Below are 18,501 nucleotides of genomic sequence, written 5' to 3'. Positions count from 1 at the left end.
TGGCTCAAAGTGGTAGAGCACTAGCCTTGTGCAAAAAAAAAAGAAAAGAAAAGAAAGAGAGCTCAGGGACAATGCCCATCAGGCCTTGGGTTCAAGCCCCACAACTGACAAAAAAAAAAAAAAGACACTCAACTAGCGTCGGGTGCTAATGGCTCATGCTTGTAATCTTAGCTACTCAGGAGGCTGAGATCTGAGGATCCAGTTCAAAGCCAGCCTGGGCAGGGAAAGTGTGTGAGGCAATTATCTCCAATTAAACACTGGAAAGTTGGAAGTAGATTAGTGGCTCAAGTGGTGGAGTGCAGTCTTGAGCACAAAACTTCAGCAACAGTGCCCAGGCCCTGAGTTCATGCCCCATGACTATCACAAAAAAAGAAAAAAGAGGAAATAAAAAAGTCTCAGGCTGGGAAGGTGGCTCAGTGGTAGAGTGCTTGCCTTGTATGCATGAAGCCCTGGGTTCCATTCCTCAGTACTACCTAAGCAGAAAAAGCCAGAAGTGGTGCTGTGGCTCAAGTGGTAGAGTGCTAGTCTTGAGCAAAAGAAGTTCAGGGACAATGCCCAGGCCAAGTTTGAGCCCCAGGACTGCCCCTCCACCCCCCACCAAAAAAAAAAAAAAAAAAGCTTTGTGTCCGGTGCCGGTGGTTCATGCCTGTAATCCTAGCTTCTCAAGAGGCTGAGATCTGAGGATCATGGTTCAAAGCCAGCCCGGGTAGGAAAGTCCATGAGACTTTTATCTCCAATAAACCACTAGAAAGCCAGAAGTGGTGCTGTAGCTCAAGCGGTAGAGCACTCACCTTGAGCTGAAGATGAAGAGCACAGGGACAGCACCCAAGCCCAGAGTTCAACCCCCATGACCGACAAAAAAAAAAAAAAAGCAGCTTTTATTTATTTTTTTGGTCGGTTATGGGGCTTGAACTCTGAGCAACAGCACCACTTCTGGAGATAAGAGTCTCAGGGAGACTTTTCTGCCCAGGATGACCTCGAACTGAGATCCTCAGATCTCAGCCTTCTGAGCAACTATGATTACAAGATGTGAGCCACTGGTGCCTGGCTTGATCTTCTCTTTAAAATGAAGAATGTGGCACCCCACAGGAGATGGAGCTTTGAAAGCAACCATTCCACCCAAGCTAACTGGGGGATGCTGTCATACCCCGCCTTTACACATGACTTGAGACACAACAACAGGACAATGGTATTTTTATTTACAATTAGACCAAAAAAAGGCATACAGGCATTTTTCTTTAATTAAAAATAATGATGATTTAAAAAGTCAAAAAAATCGACAATGGTTGAACCCTTGGAAGAGTCCCATTTCCCCACTCCCTCCCAAAAGAATCTCTTAGGGAAAATATTCAAAATTTGAATGAACAAAAGACTCCTGATCATTCTCTACTGTTTGGGTCCCCTTCTCTCCAACCTGATTCATGGTGGGTGCTGCCTGGTGCTGAGGAGTCACTGTGAGGGGAGACTGAGTTCACTGGTTCGACTCTCGGCACTGGAGCTGGCCTGGCCCCCAGTAGACCGGGGCAGCAAGGGCTGGGTGCGTTTTAAGCATCACCAGCATCCTGAGTTATCTCACAGTGGGGTCCCAAAGGACTCGAACCCCAATCTCACAATAGATTTGGTCTCTTGCAATGTAAGAGTAAATGTCTGTGACTTGCGCGGGGTAGGCAGGGGTGGGAAGAGCTGGGGCTTGTCGAGGCACCAGGCCGGCTACGAGACCACCTCTTTCCAGCCTGGAGACCCTGGGGAAGGAACAATCAAACTTACCTTCATCTTCCTCTCACAGCAGTTTTCTGGGTAGCCTTAAAAGAATTAGGGTGGGAGGTGGTGGGGTTGGGTCTGGCTAGAAGAACTGAGAAATGCTGAGTCCAGGGGATGTCAGGGGAGAGTGTGTCCTTCCCAGACACCTAAAGGAGGGGATCTGAGGACCCGAGGCCTCCTCCTTCTGCCCTGGAAGTGGGGCAGGAAGGAGGTCTGCCACCAGCACACTTTGACAGAGTGGTACCCCCAAGTAAAGGATGGGGGGGGGAGGAAGTAATCCTGAAGGGCAAGTACCCTAGCAGCCTCAGCCACCCCTTCCCTGACAGACGTGTGGATACTTGGGTCTGCAGATACTTGGCCCCAGGTCCAGGGTTTCTTGGCACAAGAACAGTTCATTGCAGGACTCTTCTTTTCCTCTTCACTGGTGAACAGACTCCAGCTGCTCTGCTCAGGGAGTGTCCTGCTGTCCTAAAGAACCTCAGCCAGCACTTCCCAAGACCTCCTTGTAGCAACCAAGGCCTCAGCTTGCTCCTGGTGAGAGGATGAGTGGAGGCACGGCTGGGGGAGAGGGAGGGAGAGGGTCTGGCAGAGGCTGGTTGGCACTGAGGGCGCTGTCCAGGTTAGGCCTGTGCTGTGTCTCGGCATTGGCGGTGAGGCTGGGCAGCAAAAGGGTTCTGAACCCTTACTTCTGGCCCCCGTGTTTCCTTTTCCAGTTAGTGGTAGGATGGCCAACAGCCCTGAGGAACTGGGGTAGAGACAGTGACCAAAAACCATTATCTTGGTGGATTTATCCATCCTGGATCCATTTGCTTTAAAAAAAAACAGTAACAGCAACAAAAATGAACGAAGGAAATAAAACCCCCAACCAAAAATAAACCTGAATAAACAGGTCAGAGAGCTCTTAGTGGAGGGAATTTTTTTAGCACTGAAGAAAAAAAAAAAAAAAAAGGGAAAAGACTCCCACAAAACAAAACAAAAACAAAATAAAAACTCATCCCTCACAGAATTGGAATAAGATGAAGAAAAATGTAAGATTTATCTAAAGGCCTCCCCACCCCCACGCAGCCCCAGGATCCAGGAACACCGTGCCAGGAGTTGCATTCCAAAGGAGCAGGAGTTATTTTATTTCGTGTGCCTGCAGTTCCCCCACGCAGGGTGGCTTCCTGTCCGAGGACATTGCGGGCCTGGCCATGGTCCACCCCAGTCAGTCAATCTTCACAGCAGCATAAATCTTGCGGACAAACATGTAGGCTGCATAGAAGCCAATGGTGCCCGTGAGCAGCCAGAAGGACAAGACCATGAGGGCCGTGTAGCCAAAGTAGAGGAGAGATGGGATGAACTCGACGATGTCCAGCTGGGGCAAGGACAGAGACAATGGAGGAGTGCTTTAGTGACAGGCAGCCACAACTAACTGGGGGTCCTTACTCTCACCCTCATCTTGTGCTGAAATGGCCACCTGGCCAGGGATGGGGCCAGGTGAACCCTCATTTGCACCAGAGCCTTGGATCCTGAGACTCTCAAGAGGCCAGGTAAGAACACCACAAGCAAGAATGGTCACGGCTGTGCCACTGCCTGGTCCTTCACAGTCCCCATAGTAACAACTCTAGTTGGCTGGGACAGCAGCCAGGGAGTGGGGAGGGATGTTCTAGGAGAGCTGTCTAGCATTTCCTTTTTTCTTTTCTTCTCTCTCTTTTTTTTTTGGGGTCTGGTCATGGGGCCTGAACTCTGGGCCTGGGCTCTGTCCCTCAGCTCTTCAGCTCAAGGCTAGCGCTCTACCACTTGAGCCACAGTGCCACTTCCGGCTTTTTTCTTTTTTCTTATGTGGTGCTGAGGAATCGAACCCAGGGCCTCGAGCATGCAAGGCAAGCACTCTACCACTGAGCCACCTTCCCAGCCCTAGCATTTCCATCTTAAGGACAAAGAGTCTTTACCAGTTTGCCTCAACCTTCATTCCTCTCCTCAAGCAAGCTGGTCACCTATGTAAACATTTCACAATGACCTTCCCTTCCCTGTCTTCTTCTGTTTTCCTCCCTTCTCTCCTCTCCCTTCTCCTCCCTCTCTAGTCATTCCCTCCACCCCAACCCATTCCAGCCTAAGGCTTGACTAAGGGCCTGATCTTTTTTTTGCTGAAGGCTAGAGCTCTACCACTTGAGCCAGAGCTCCACTTTTGGCTTTTTTGGTGCTTAATCAGAGATAGGAGTTTCATGAACTTTCCTACTCAGGCTGGCTATGAACTGCAATTCTCAGATCTCAGCCTCCTGAGTAGCTAGGATTACAGGCGTGAGCCACTGGCACCCAGATTCACGGTAACTTTCATCTTGGAGTATGTCAGCATCCTCTGTGACTGGGGTAGAGTTTGAAGGTCTGGGAAGAGGTATTAGGGAATCTGTGTGATGGTACTGTTAGCACAGAATGAAATCTGGAACTGTGGTATCAAAATACACCCAGGGTGCCAGGTTTGAGTGACATCTAGGGCTCATGGACAGATGCATGGCTACAAAATGCCAGGAGCCAGCAGAAAATAAGAAGTAAAAAATAGAAACAGACCTTCTAAGCCACCTTGTCAAGCTCCATCTCCTATCTGTCCCAGAAGTATTCTTCCTTTCTTTATTTTTGTCAGTCATTAGCCTGGGTGCTGTTCCTGAGCTTTTTTGCTCAAGGCAAGTGCTCTACTACTTGAGCCACAGTGCCATTTCTGGTTTTCTGCTGGTTAATTGGAGATAAGAGCTTCATAGACTTTCCTGCCAGGACTGGCTTTGAATCGTGATCCTCAGATCTCAGCCTCCTGACTAGCTAGGATTATAGGTATGAGCCACCAGCATCCAGCCCAGAAATATTTTTATGGCTACAGATAGGGTGAGGGTAACAGAGACCTGGGCAAGGTGGGAGGGATGGGCACTGGTCAAACCAGGAAAGGGATGAGCAAAATGCAGGCTGGAAGGGCCCTAGTTTTATACTGTGGCTGGAAGAATTGGTGCTTAGACAGAGAAGGCAGACTAGGGCAGAAGGAGGAAGGACAGGAGGCTATGAAAAGATCTCTAGCTTTTGTCCAACATAGTTTCCTGTCTTCCCTCCTCCAAGAGTTCTGAGAAACACTCTTGCTGTCTTGTTCGGCTGGGGACGTTGACTGTAGTACAAAACCTAAGCTGTAAGTGGGGATGGGAGGGAAAAAGTGAGAGAGAGCAAGGGAAGAGGTGACACTGTCAAAAAAGAAATGTATTTATCTGACATGTAACTGTAACCCCTCTGTATACCACCTTTATAAAGCAGGTCAATCCGTGCACAGTATTCTGCTGGGCTGGATAAATCTGAACAATGGGCCTATAACCTCAGCAGAGCCAATGTAGTCTTCCCTGGAATAAATATGCAATGGCAGAAGACCTTTTTTTTTTTTTTTTTTGGTGCTGGTCATGGGGCTTGAACTTAGGATCTGGGCTCTGTGCCTGACCTTTTTTTGTTTACAGTTATAGTGCTCTACCACTTGAGCCACAGCTCTACTTCTGGCTTTTTTGGTAGTTTATTGGAGGTAAGAGTCTCATGGGCTTTCCTGCCCAGGCTGGCTTTGAATCACGATCTCAGCTTCCTGAGAAGCTAGGATGACAGGGGTGAGCCACTGGCACTCTGTTAAAAAGACCTTTTACTCTGAGGCTTCTAATGGCCATCTTCCCACCTTGTGGAAAGATCCTAGTTGCAGACTGAAGCCAAAAGAGACATACAGATTAAGGTGTGAGCACAGAGCTCTGATATTTTTCAGATCCTGGATCTAATAACACCTGAAGCTAGAGCAGCAATTCACACTCATTGTAGAGATTAGATTTGTCCTGAGAATCCTAGAAACAGGACTAAAGTCGGCTAGGTGTTGGTGGTTCACACCTGTAATCATAGCTACTTAGGGTAGAAAAGTCTGAGATTCTTATCTCCAAAATAGCCAGTAAAGCAAGGTGCTGCTGGCTCACGCCTATAATCCTAGCTACTCTGGAGACTGTAATAGGAAGATTATGATCAAGTCAGCTTAGGCAGAAAAGTATATGAAACACCTAACTCCCAATTAACCACTAAAAAGCCTAAGTGGAGCTGTGGCTTAAGTTGTAGAGCGCCAGCCTTAAGTGAAAAAGCTAAAGGACCCGGAGATGCTGGTTTGTTTTTTTTCCCCCAGCATCCTTGTTGCCAAGCTACCTGAGGGGACTAAGGAGATCCCCTAAAGAGAGTGGTACCTTGTTAACAAAGTAAAAGATGGCATAGACCAGGACGTAGAATGCAGATCCCCCGGATACAAGGAAATTCCTCCACCACCAGCGGTAATCCTGAGGAAGAAGGGAAGGAAGAGTGACCTCAAGTCTCCAAGGCCTTTTCCCACCATGTTTCCCAGATCTATAGAATCATAGATGAAAGATAACTTTTATTGTTTATAAATTATACCTGACCAAAAAACCACTCATCAGAAAAAAGTAGTAAGAATGCATATTTCACGAGCCAATGCTTACCATATGTCAGGCACTGTTCTGAGTGCTGCATATGAATTGGCTCATTTAGTACCTGAAGCAGCCTCCCAGTAGGTGTGTAACTGTCCCTGTCATGCTGGGACACAGCAGCAGGCACGGAGGCTGCTGGTCTTTCCCACTCTGCAAGAACTAGGCCTAGAAGCAAGGTAGGCCTCCACTCTGTACCTGCCAGTTAAGAGAAACTACTGGAGTGGACTCAATACTGAAGGTCCTACTGTCCTTCACTGAGCTGTGGTGACTGTCCCATACAACCCAAGCGGCGGTAGGTGTCATTAACCAGTGTGCAAATGAGACCCAGCAGTTTGGAGAAACACATGACCCACAGAACCCAGACATGGGCTTTGCATAGCTCTACCAAGCTGTTCAGTGCTAAATCCAGCCACTCCAGCCCACCCCTTCCCCCTTCCCCTCACCTCTGCACATAGCTGGAAATACACCATGACGATGCTGATTTGTGAACAGGACACCACCAGGATGATGAAAACGAGGAACAGGAAGCCAAAGAGGTAATAGAACTGATTTTCCCAGATGGCCTGTGAATACACCGACGTGGTCTTCAGCTGGTCTGCCTCAGCTCAACTGTCCCTCCCCTGAGGCAGGAATGGAGATGCCAGCATGGCACTATTGGGTCTGGCATGGGGGCAGGGGAAGAGCCAGGTTGCTCTTAGGAACTGCTCTGGGTGATCATGCTCTGGGTAGGTCCTTGTCTAAATCTGACAGCATGAACAGCGGCCACCACCTCTCAGGAGCAGCTTACCCATGCCAGCCAGGGGCTATGCTATACCGCAGGTGAGCTATGCAAGGTTGGCCTTTAATTTTATTTTGGTGGTCCTGGGGTTCTGACTTGGGATCTTGCACTTGCTAGGCAGGTATTCCTCAGGAAGGGTAGACATTTGTAGAGTACTGACTTGGAGCATGGCACCACTAGGGCTGGGCATGTGGCTGGGTCAGCTAGACCTACATGAAGCTGGCATCTTCCTGCTGGCTTTCACATGGGCACTTTCAGACAGAAGCACTCCTGGTCACCATAGCAGCATTTACTAAATGCCAAGAGCCTTTGCATTTGCTCTAGCTTGGCATCCTGGGGATGTTTCTGCCTACTTACCTCAAGTTTGGGATAATGTTGACAGGTAAAGACAGGAAAGGACCCAGAAATGGAAGCAGATGGAACAATGCTATCAATCATGCCTGCAATGATGGCAGTGACTGCCTGCAGTATCAGAGAGCAGCATCCATGTACCAGACAGGTGCACATGACATGCTCCTTTAATTCTGAATGCTGTCCCTACAGGCAGGACTGCTAACTGACTTTAGGGTGAAGAGCAGGGCTCTGGCACTTTCCTAGGCAGTGGGAAGGAGAGGAAGCCTGTGGAGCCGCATAAGTGGAGGGGGAGGGTAGGCAGCAGTGTACTTACACTAAAGATGAAAAACAGCTCAATGAACATGGCACCGAAGGGCAGGATTCCAGCCATGAGGATGCTGCAGCAGACAATGAGAGTTAATAGTGCTCAAGTCCTGGCCACAAGGAAGCCGGGTTCCCTCCCAAGACTACACAGGTGGTGATCTCTGTCTTTTCCATGCTGTGCTACTATGACAACCTTGCGAGAGGTTGGCCTCTTTCTCCTCAGTTCATGAGAACTGAGGTAGAGAGGGTGGGTGGCCTTAACCTGTGTTATCAGGCCCTTTGTCCCTCCCCTTCCCTGTCCTGGTTCATATGACAACACCACGTCTAGCTGCAGCCTGGCCCCATTCATTAGGCCGCCTTGCATAACGTCTACTGGTGTACGTGCCGCTGACCTTTGGGCACTGGCTACTTCACCCTGGGGGAGAGGCCCTCTCCCATGGCCTCCCCAGCAAGTGGCTTAGAGGAGTGCTGGTGTCGCCCACCCCACAGGCCCTCCTTCTGCTCTTGCCTCTGCTAGAAGACTCACCCCACAAATCGGTTCATGTACCACCTCTGTTCAGGGATCTGCCGGGGAATCTGGTTGGTGCGTACGGGGTTGTCATATGGCTGCTTGCGAAAGCCAAAGTAGTAGCCCAAGTAGACGAGGGGCAGGGATATCCCAAACCACATGCATAGCAGAGCCACCATGGTGGGAAATGGCACCTGTAGACACAGCACTGTGAGGCCCCCACCAGGCCGATGCCCGAGATGGGGGTTAGACAGGAGGGAGGGGGACATCCTGGACTCCCAGGAAGGAGAAGCCACAAGCATGGCAGGCCACCTCAGTGGGGAAGGGGCTTCTAACTCCTCTTTGCTCAAGAGCTCCTGGTCAGAATCTGAGCCAAGAACTTCCTGTGAGGAGAGCAGGGAATGGCTGGGGGACCATCTGTGCTCCCAGTGATGAGGGAACGCCACGTCCCAGGAGCTTGTCATCCAGGGAGGAAGGGGGAGAAAAGGAAAGCAAAGGACTGAGAACCTGAAGGGAACACAAAGGGAAGGAAATGACATGTAATCCACTAAGTGAAGAGAAAAAGGGAAGTAACAAGACTGTACAAAGTGATTCCAGTCCCTTCAAAACACCACCACAATACACTTCTAAGTGAGAAAAGCAGGTTATAACACTGTACATTTAAGACTTCACTTCAGTAAGAATATAGTATTTATATGGATCTGTGTCGAGAAAGGCCTATATCAAAAAAGTTTAACAGCATTTTTCCTAATGTGTGAGGACTGATTTTTCATGTTCTTTCTCATCTTCTGTTGCGATTATTAAGTTGTTATAAAATTCATGCAAAGCTAGGTACTGATGACTTGTGCCTATAATCCTAGCTACTCAAGAGGCTCAGATCTGAGGACCACGGTTTGAAGCCAGTCTAGGCAGGATAGTACATAAGACCCCTATCTCCAATTAACCATCAAAAAGCTGGAAGTGGAGCTTTGGCTCAAGCACTAGAGTATCAGCCTTGAGTATAAAAGCTCAGGGACAGCTCCTAGCCCTAAATTCGTTATAGGAGAGAGAGAGAGAGAGAGAGAGAGAGAGAGAGAGAGACACACACACACACACACACACACACACACACACACACACTATTTATTACAAGTACCATGTGTTTATAATTCTATGTTTTAAATTATATAATTCGATTTTATTTTATTATTATTTTTTATTTATTTATTTATTTTTGGGTCCGGTCGTGGGGCCTGAACTCTGGGCCTGGACGCTGTCCCTCAGCTCTTCAGCTCAAGGTCAGTGCTCTACCACTTGACACATAGCACCACTTCTGGCCTTTTGTTTATGTGGTGCTGAGGAATCGAACCCAGGGCCTCAGGCATATGAGGCAAGAACTCTACCGCTGAGCCACCTTCCTAGCCCATAATTCCATTTTAAATATATCTATTAAAAAGTTTGAAAGAACATGTATTAAAGATTTCTATAGTATTTGTCTGGGTGGTTGGACTGTAGGTTACTTTGAATTTCTAAACTCCTTTGTACTTTCCAAAATTTCTATGAGTGTTAGAATGCACAACTGGTAGCTAGGAGGAAAAAGCTGAAGTGAGGAGGAACACAGGTATAAAAGAGGAAGTGAGAGGACGATTAGTTTCTCTTCCTTCAAAGGCTTCCTAAGCCTCCCTGGGACTCAATTTGAACCTCACCCAGGGACCCTAGGGATGGGGCAGGTGGTTCTGCATGCTGGGGTACAAATGCCTGTCCCACCTCTACCACAGCGCTAATTAACTAAGACCCCATTCTCCCCACCCATCCCACTGAGGCAGTTGCTGGCAACAGTGCCTGGGACTGGCAAGTTGCCTACCCTCAGAGCCATGTGCCTCTTCCCATCTTCTGCTTCCACCTACAGGGGCTGGTTGCTGAGGGCAGACACTAGGAGCAAAGCCCTGTTATAGGACACTGGCCCAATTTATTTGCACCTCGCAGCTCTCGCCTGATGAGATAGGGGAATTCCCCAGCTGAGCCCTGGACTATGGAAACCGCCCTTTCAAGAAGTGAACTTTGACCAGCTGTCCACAGAGAGAACAGGGACAGGCACTGGTGACAATGGGCAATGCTGGGGAAACCCCAGCCAACCTTCAACCCTCAAGGTTGGGAATAGAACTTTGGGAACTTAGAAAAGGGAAGAAACAGCAGGAAGTGACCTTGGGGAACAGGGCTAGACACCATTGGCCTTCTGTACTGGGGAAGGACTGGAAGGTGGAGGAGGGGCACTTACCGCTCCTGACGAGTGCTTTCCCCAGATGAAGCAATTCAGTATAAAGCAAATGCCAAAAACCACTCCAGGGTACAGGGTCGCCGTCTGGGAGCAAGAGGAGCCAGGTTGGGGAGCTGTACTTTGGGAGTTCCTTGGGACCCAATGGAGCTCCCCCACCATAGGCTCAACTGGTCCTGGTCCTTTAGAACATAGCTCAATCTCAATTCCTTCTCTCGCCAAGAGATAGGCCTGCAAAGGCCTCTCAGATCCCTGGAGCTGCTGCTTCCTTGCTTTCAAGCCACCATAATTACAGAAAAGTTCTACTTAAGGTTTTTGGCTTCATGATGGCCCCGAAGTAACAGCATTTAGCAGAACCACACTATGATGTGGAATAGCTGGGGTGTACTAAATACGTTTTCAACTCTGGATAGATACTATCAACTCAGGTTGGGGTCATTTGCTTTTCTCCAAAAGATGTAGTCCCATTACTCAGAATGTCATAGCAACTAAATAACAGCTGCTGAATACATGACTAAAAGGCTTCAATCCAAACCATCTAGAGTAATGCTCAAATAATTAGGGATGGCAAATGGCAGGCTTTACATGTCCCATCTAACCCTTACTATATAGGTTTAGAAATGGACTAATAGCCCCTTTTGTTACTTTTTCATTTTTTGCAATACTAGGATTTGAACTGAAGGGCCTGTGCTTGCTAAGCAAATGCTCTACCACTTGAGCCATTCCTTTAGCCCACATTATCTCTTTTAAAGATGAGGGTATTGGCCAGGAGCGGGTGGCTCATGTTTATAATCCTAGCTTCTCAAGAAGCTGAGATATGAGGATCATGGTTTGAAGCCAGCCCAGGTAAGAAAATCCATGAGACTCTTATCTCCAATTAACCACCAGAAAACTGGAAGTGGTACTGTGGTTCAAGTGGTAGTGTGCTCACCTTGAGCTGAAGAGCTCAAGGCCAATGTGCAGGCCATGAATTCAAGCCTCAGGATTGGTACCAAAAAAAAAAAAAGAAAGAAAGAAAGATGAAGGCACTGAGGCTCTTTTCCTCCCCCACATTTGTTAAGGGTAAATCCAGGAAGGCTAAGACTCTAGAGCCCATGTTCTGGGAGCAAGAGGGGACAGGTTGGGAAGCTACACTTGAGTGGATCCGGAGGACCCTTTGGGGCTCCCACATCAGAGACTTCAAACCCATCCAGCCTAAGTACAATTCCTTTCCTAACCCAGAATCAGAGGTTCTCATCAAAATCAGAGATCCTCAAGTCAGAATCTCTGGGACGTGGATCTGAGCACAGGAAAACAAAGCTCTAGACTTATACTTGAGTCTACACTGGGACTACCAGGCTGAGAGATTGCTGTCACACCATAATGACAACAGATCTCAAGTTTTTTTTGAGCAATCGAGCACTCAGCCTCTACTGCCAGTTCCATCGTTGGGATGCCAAAGATGCCCTTCCTACCAACACTTGGTAATTGTTCTATCCCAAGGTTTCCTGAGTACCCATGCTGTACCATGGGCCTTACTTACAGTCTCTCCATCTATATAATCCTAAAAGCAGATAACCATTGGAGACAATTAAGAAATATGTAGGTCCAGGACTGGGTCTGGACAATTCCCCAACCCAACCATTCTCTTCTGGCTGTTTCTCCATGCTCCAATGTCAATTCATCCCATCCTATGTTCTATTCTTCACCCTGATGTGGAGCAGGAATTCCTCATATGCCTTTCTGGTTGAAATTTATGATCTAGACACTATCAGAAATGAAGTCTATTTATTAATAAAGGAAAAAGCTCCAGGGAGAAGGGGTTCAGGACTCCCTGAGGGGAGGGAAGGGCAGCAGCTTATCTTTCCTAGAAAGCAAAAGGGCCATCAAACCTGGAAAACAGTACACAGTTCTCTCTATACTGTTAGCAGAGTGTTCTCCTGTGTCAAGTTGATGGAAATTCTGCATCCTTGTATTCTTTTGCTCGAGCCATCCAACTATCAAGGCTTAAAATACCTAAGTTTAACGCTTTCTGCTTATAGACAGGGCAAGTAGGGCCCTGTGATGCCTTGTTTGGAGCCTATGGGTAAGGGCCCAAAATGGCTGGCCCTCGGCCTAAGCCCTTCCTGCTGTCACACCACCATTCAGCTTCCACTAGCACTTGGGGCCACTCCTGAGAGGCCCCGGACAAGAGCCTCTCAGGCTCCAATAACACTGGGAGGAGATCAGGATACTTACACAGAAGGCTCCTTTCTTCCACCGATGGCCTTTCAGAGTGCGATAGAGTCGGCCAGCAGAAAATCCACCAAACACCCTGTGGGAAAAGGCAAGGTCCATACCAAGGGGCAGTTAGTGGCATGAAGAAGGCTTGGCTGGCCTCTGGGAGCTTGCTCACATACACCTACCCCATGAACATGAAGAGGAAGCAGGCTGTGGTCATGAGTGCTCCTCGGCTGGAGGGTGACAGCATCCCAAGCATGGCCACAACTGCGGAGGGAGGGAAGGCAGAGTCAGAGGGGCTGATTGCCAGGGCATCAGCTCCCACAAGAGTGGGGGAAGGCTAACAGGCCCCTGGGCAGATGAGCCTAGATATGGCTTCCTTTCCCCTTGGTCTTCTCGATGACACAGGCCCTTACCCTCTACAGGAAAAGACTGGGTGTCCTAGCTGAGGCTCAGGGGGTGCAGTAGCTGCTAGGTATTGGCTGGATGAATCTTCTGTGTCAGTCCTGGTGCTTGAACTCAGGGCCTAGGTGCTGTCCCTGAACTTCTTTTGCTCAAGGCTAGTGCTCTTCACACTTGAGCCACATTTCCACTTCTGTCTTTTGGTAGTTAATTGGAGAAAAGAGTGTCATGGAATTCCTTCCCAGGCTGGCTTCAAACCATGATCCTCAGATCTCAGCCTTCTGAGTAGCTAGAATTATAGGTGTGAGCCACTGGCACCTGGCCTGCAGCTGCCAGTCCACAGAAAACTTGCAATGAGCCAGGCCCATTCTAATACCAGCTCAGTGAACATGCCTTATCAACTCTGCAAGGCAGAGATTATTTTTTCCATCTGGAAACTGGGCCTACAAGGTTAAGTAAGTGGCTGTCAAAGGTTACAGAGCTTAGAGATGGAGATACAAATTTAGGTAGACTGACTCTAGAGCTATCTGTAACTCATTCCTATATGAGTGTTTTATCATTGTAAAAGAAAAGCAAAACAAAAGAAGATATAAGTCCACTCTTGACCCTGGTTCAAGGTCAGTTACTTCACCTGACTGAAACCAAGAGCAATCTCAACGTACTGATGTGCTGCTTTCCTGATGGAGTAACACGGTATGCTTGAAACAGAGCTGGACAGCTGTAAGGAAAACCACCATTCCCAGGTTCTGGGGCTGGGACAGCTGTCTTCCCAGAGATGCTGGCATGCCTGCTTGATGCTTAGTCCTTGGGAGCCCTCTCCTCTACTAAAGGCACTTGGAGAGGGGGCCATGCCTCGGAATCAGGCCTTGTTCCTATGGGCTCAATACTCGGCTCTCTGGGTCCACTCACAGATGACGATGAGGATCATACAGAACAGCTGAATGCCTGAACCCAGCAGGGAGCTGAGGATCATGGGGTACTGAGGTGGCCGGAAGACGTCACCATGCACAAGCTTCCACCCAGATTCCTCCATGGTATCTTCCTGCAGCAAAAGGTGAAGAATGTAGCAGGTGCATGAGAAAAGGGCAGCTACCTCAGGGACCATTCCCATCAAATCAGGTCTCCTGATCCCACTGAGGGCCCCTCAGCTATCCATTAGTTCCAGCCCTGACACAGAAGTGTAAGTGATATGAGACAGTGCTTCTCAGAGAACTGTCACCTGGTGGGAAGAGGTTAAACAGGATGCGCATATCTGCACAAAAGGAAAATCTCTCCACTTCCGCAAACCTACTATATGGAAAAAATTATGCAAGGGTTGGGAATATGATTTAGTGGTAGAGTGCTTGCCTGGCATTCATGAAGCCTTGGGCTCAATTCCTCAGTACCACATGAACAGAAAAAGCTGGAAGTGGCGCTGTGGCTCAAGTGGTAGAGTGCCAGCCTTGAGCAAAAGAAGCTTGACAGTGCCCACCCTGCTCTGAGTTCAAGACCCAGTACTGGCACCAAAAAAAAAAAAAAAAGAGAGAGAGGTCAATATGGGCTTTATGATAAGACTCTGCCTCACATATAGACAAATAATAACAACAAAACAAACACAAAAATATAGTTTTAAAAAAGGACTTAAGTAATGTTTACACATTTCCTTTAGTCCTCTCTGCCTCTCTCTCTAGTGTGCCAGTTCTGAGGCTTGAACTTGGAGCCTAAGTGCTCTCCCAAAACTTCATTTTACCCAAGGCTACTGCTCTACCAGTTGAACCAGAGCTCCATTTTTAGTTTTATTGGAAATGAGTCCCACAGACTTTCCTACCTGGGCTGGCTTCAAACCATGATCCTCAGATCTCAGCCTCCTGAGCCACTGGGACCCAAATTTTATAATAAAATTGTGATCCCACTGTGTACTTTGTTATTTTCAGATGGTATTTGCAAACATTTCATGCTAATAAATACTCTTTGAAATTAAACTTCAAAACTGCAATATCCTAGACCAAGGCATTTGTATTTTTGATTCTTAAGAATTACTGTGCCATGGGGCTGGGAAGGTGGCTCAGTGGTAGAGTGCTTGCCTTGCATGCATGAGGCCCTGGGTTCGATTCCTCAGCACCACGTAAGCAAAAAAAGAAAAAAGCCGAAAGTGGTGCTGTGGCTGAAGAGCTGAGGGACAGTGCTCAGGCCCAGAGTTCAGGCCCCACGACCGGACCCAAAAAACAAACAAACAAAAAAAAGAATTACTGTGCCATAGAAAGTTACCTAATTTACAGTTCGGGGAGATGCACTACACTGTCAATTTCTTTTCAGAAAACTGCCAACTGATAGGAATATGCTTGTTACATGTTAAACTTGCCAACAATTAATACTATTAAAAACAAAACAGTGTGTATGTGGCTCAAGTGATAGAACACTTGTCTAGCAATCTCTAGGTCCTAAGTTCAAACCCCCAGTGCTGCCAAAATAAAATAAAACCACTCCTGGGTGGGTATGGTAGTGAAAACCTGTGTCCCAGCACTTAAGAGGCTGAAGCAAGGGCATGTCAAGTTTTAGGCCATGTCTCAACTTAAAAAAAAAAAAAAAAGTCTGTGCTAATTTGATGATAAATAAAATCATCTTCTCACGATTGTTTGAATTCTCATTTTGGGAGCTATCTCTGAGGTAAAAACAATTCTTCCCAGGTACTGGGGCTCATGCTTATAATCTCAGCTACTCAGAGGCTGAGATCTAAGGATCATCAAAGCCAACCTTCAGGTATATGCCAAGATCTAGTTTAAGATTTGTTTTTTTTTGTCATTGGGCTCTGAACTGTTTTTGCTCAAGGCTAGGGCTCTACCACTTTGAGCCACAATGCCACTTCTGGTTTAACTGGAGGTAAAAGTCTCATGGACTTTTCTGCCTGGATTAGTTTCAAACCATGAGAATCAGATCTCAGCCTCCTGAGTAGAATTACAGGCATGAGCCTGTAATTTTTTTTTTTTTTTGGTCAGTCGTGGGGCTTGAACTCTGGGCCTGAGTGCTGTCCCTCAGCTCTTCAGCTCAAGGCGAGTGCTCTACCACTTGAGCTACAGCACCACTTCCAGTTTTCTGGTGGTTTATTGGAGATAAGAGTTTCATGGACTTTCCTGCTGGACTGGCTTTGAACTGTGATCCTCAGATCTCAGCCTCCTGAGTAGCTAGGATTACAGGTGTGAACCACCAGTGCCCGGCTGGCCTTAAGATTTTTAAATGTAAAATTAATCAAGTTTCTTCTTGTGACTTTTTCCATTGCCTTTATACTTTAAAATTAGAAACCTTCAACACTGTAGTCAGGGGATTTGATTTTTTTCTCCATTATTATTATTATAATATTTGCAGCAGTGGGATTTGAACTAAAAGTTTGCTAGGCAGACTCGCCATCACTTGAGGCATGCTTCCAGATGTTTTTGTTCTGTTTTCTTTTTTTCCCCCCTCCAGGTCCTAGGGTAAATCTGGGCCTGGGTGCTGAATTTCTTTTTGCTCAAGGCTAGTGCCCTACCACTTGAGCTTAGCTTTACTTCTGGCCTTTTCTTTTCCCTGAAGGTCATGGGGCCTAGGTGCTGTCTCTGAGCAATTCAACTCAAGGCGAGAGCTCTACCACTTGAGCTACAGCGCCACTTCCGGTTTTCTGGTGGTTAATTGGAGATAAAATCTCAGACTTTCCTGCCCAGGATGGCTCTGAACTGCAATCCTCAGATCTCAGTCTCCTGAGTGGATAGGATTACAGGCGTGAGCCACTGGTACCCACCAACTTCCAGCTTTTTCTGAGTAGTTTATTGGAGGTAAGAGTCTCATGGACTTTATTGCCCAGGCTAGCTTTGAACCACAATCCTCAGATCTCAGCCTCCTAAATAGCTATGATTACAGGTGTAAGCCACTGGCCCCTGGTTCTGGTTATTTTTGAGAGAAGGTTTCACTTTTTCCCTGGACCAGCTTTAACTGTAATTCCCTACTTATGCTTCCCATGTATGATGACAAGCAGGTATCATTATGCCCAGATTTTTCTGTTGGGAGGGTATCTTGCTAACTTTCTGTTCAGGCTGGCCTTGAATTCTCAATCTCTGCCTCTCAAGTGGCTAGGATTACAGGCATGGGACATGGGCTCATGCCTCCTCTTCCTCTTCCCAGTCTGGCAAGCTTAACACTCTACTGCTACCGTCCCTTCCTTCTTCCAGTCTATCCCTCCCCAGCCAAGACCTCGTACAATGTCATCCTCCTTGTTATAGTTGGCAATGTCCTTGCGGAGGGTCCGGATGATAATCATGCTCAGAATCCCTGAAACAGACAAGGTGAGGAACAATAGTCACGAGCATCACTAACACAGCTATCTGCATTCCATGTGTGCCCTCCTCCTCCAAAAGGATCTGGCCATGTGACCACCTCAGCGTCTCCCTGGGGCAGAGCTCCCTCCAGCCAACCAGGGAGAGGTGTATGAAAAGGGGCTGCAGGGATGGGTGAGGATGGGTACAAGCCTCTACTTTTCATGTCTGGGAGGAGAGTTTCCAGTTTCTTCCATAGCCTGGCTTCTTCTAGCTACTGTAGTTCAGATTTCACAACCCTCTTTCATTCTGCCTTTACTCCTGCTACTCAGTTTGCCAGGAACACCTTTCCTATGTGACTGCTTCCTACGCATCTCAAGATTCACCATCGGTATCTTCACCAATGAGTACCATCAACCAGCCCAGAAACAAACCTTCCCCATTTGTCCTTTTTTTTCCTACTTCTTTTAGGCAGCAGTGCAGTGACTAAGTGAATTAGCTGTATGACCTGAACTTTTATACTCAACTCGTGGGGCTGAGGGACAGATTTTGTGTGTGTGTATATAATGGTACTAGGGCCTGGACACGATCCCTTAGCTTTTTTTGCTCAAGGCTGGTGCTCTACCCTCTGAGCCACATATCCATTTCTGACTTTTTGCTGGTTAACTGGAGATACGAGTCTTTTCTGCTCAAGCTGGCTTCAAACCTCAATTCTCAGATCTCAGATTCCTGAGTAGCTAAGACTGTAGGTATTTGCAGCAGATCTTTATAAAGTGCTTAGGCAGTAGAGTGTCAGTGGATAAATATTTAATTACAGGGGACAGTCTGTGCTTCTCATGAGTCCAGTGATCAGCATCACTCCACCTCTTCCCTCCACTCTCACCGTCCAGCTTCCTGCCAAGCTTGTCTCACAAGGCCATGACCCTTGTGGAAACAGTTTACCTGGGGTCTCTTGACTAGTGGCTCTGCCCTCGTTTGGAGAGGCCTACCCTAAAGTAGCCCTCCTTCCCACTTTATCTTAAGTACCACTACTTAGTTGCTGTTTTGTTTCCCTTCCACTGTTAGTTTAGCTGACCTATTTAACACCATATCTCTGACTTCTGGCACAGGTCAAGTAATAATTTGTCATTGAACAAATCAATGACTGAGTATGGACAGCTCTGTCTATCCAGAGCAGAGACTATCTCCTGCTCTTCTCTGCACTCCTG

The 18,501-nt window shown here is 47.5% G+C and overlaps 1 protein-coding gene across 3 annotated transcripts in view; it reads right to left on the bottom strand.

Moving 5' to 3' along the window:
- Nucleotides 1-1,177: 1,177 nt before the first annotated feature.
- Nucleotides 1,178-18,501, bottom strand: part of Tm9sf4 (transmembrane 9 superfamily member 4) — a 49,443-nt gene continuing 32,119 nt past the window's right edge. For all 3 annotated transcript variants that reach the window (XM_070007029.1, XM_070007030.1, XM_070007031.1), the window contains exons 9-18: nucleotides 17,239-17,309; nucleotides 13,941-14,073; nucleotides 12,815-12,896; nucleotides 12,648-12,723; nucleotides 10,434-10,517; nucleotides 8,195-8,370; nucleotides 7,679-7,742; nucleotides 6,677-6,796; nucleotides 5,976-6,065; nucleotides 1,178-3,115 (exon numbers count right to left, since the gene is read on the bottom strand). In XM_070007029.1, coding sequence (XP_069863130.1) covers nucleotides 2,966-3,115; nucleotides 5,976-6,065; nucleotides 6,677-6,796; nucleotides 7,679-7,742; nucleotides 8,195-8,370; nucleotides 10,434-10,517; nucleotides 12,648-12,723; nucleotides 12,815-12,896; nucleotides 13,941-14,073; nucleotides 17,239-17,309 — 1,046 coding nt within the window. In that variant the 3' untranslated portion in view covers nucleotides 1,178-2,965. The remainder of the gene's footprint in view (nucleotides 3,116-5,975; nucleotides 6,066-6,676; nucleotides 6,797-7,678; nucleotides 7,743-8,194; nucleotides 8,371-10,433; nucleotides 10,518-12,647; nucleotides 12,724-12,814; nucleotides 12,897-13,940; nucleotides 14,074-17,238; nucleotides 17,310-18,501) is intronic.

The sequence above is a fragment of the Dipodomys merriami genome, unplaced genomic scaffold (genome assembly GCF_024711535.1).
Source record: "Dipodomys merriami isolate MVZ:Mamm:240054 unplaced genomic scaffold, mDipMer1.0.p SCAF_7, whole genome shotgun sequence".
Taxonomy (NCBI): domain Eukaryota; kingdom Metazoa; phylum Chordata; class Mammalia; order Rodentia; family Heteromyidae; genus Dipodomys; species Dipodomys merriami.
The sequence above is the reverse complement of the archived record's forward strand: the minus strand, read 5'-3'. Positions and strand labels throughout refer to the sequence as shown.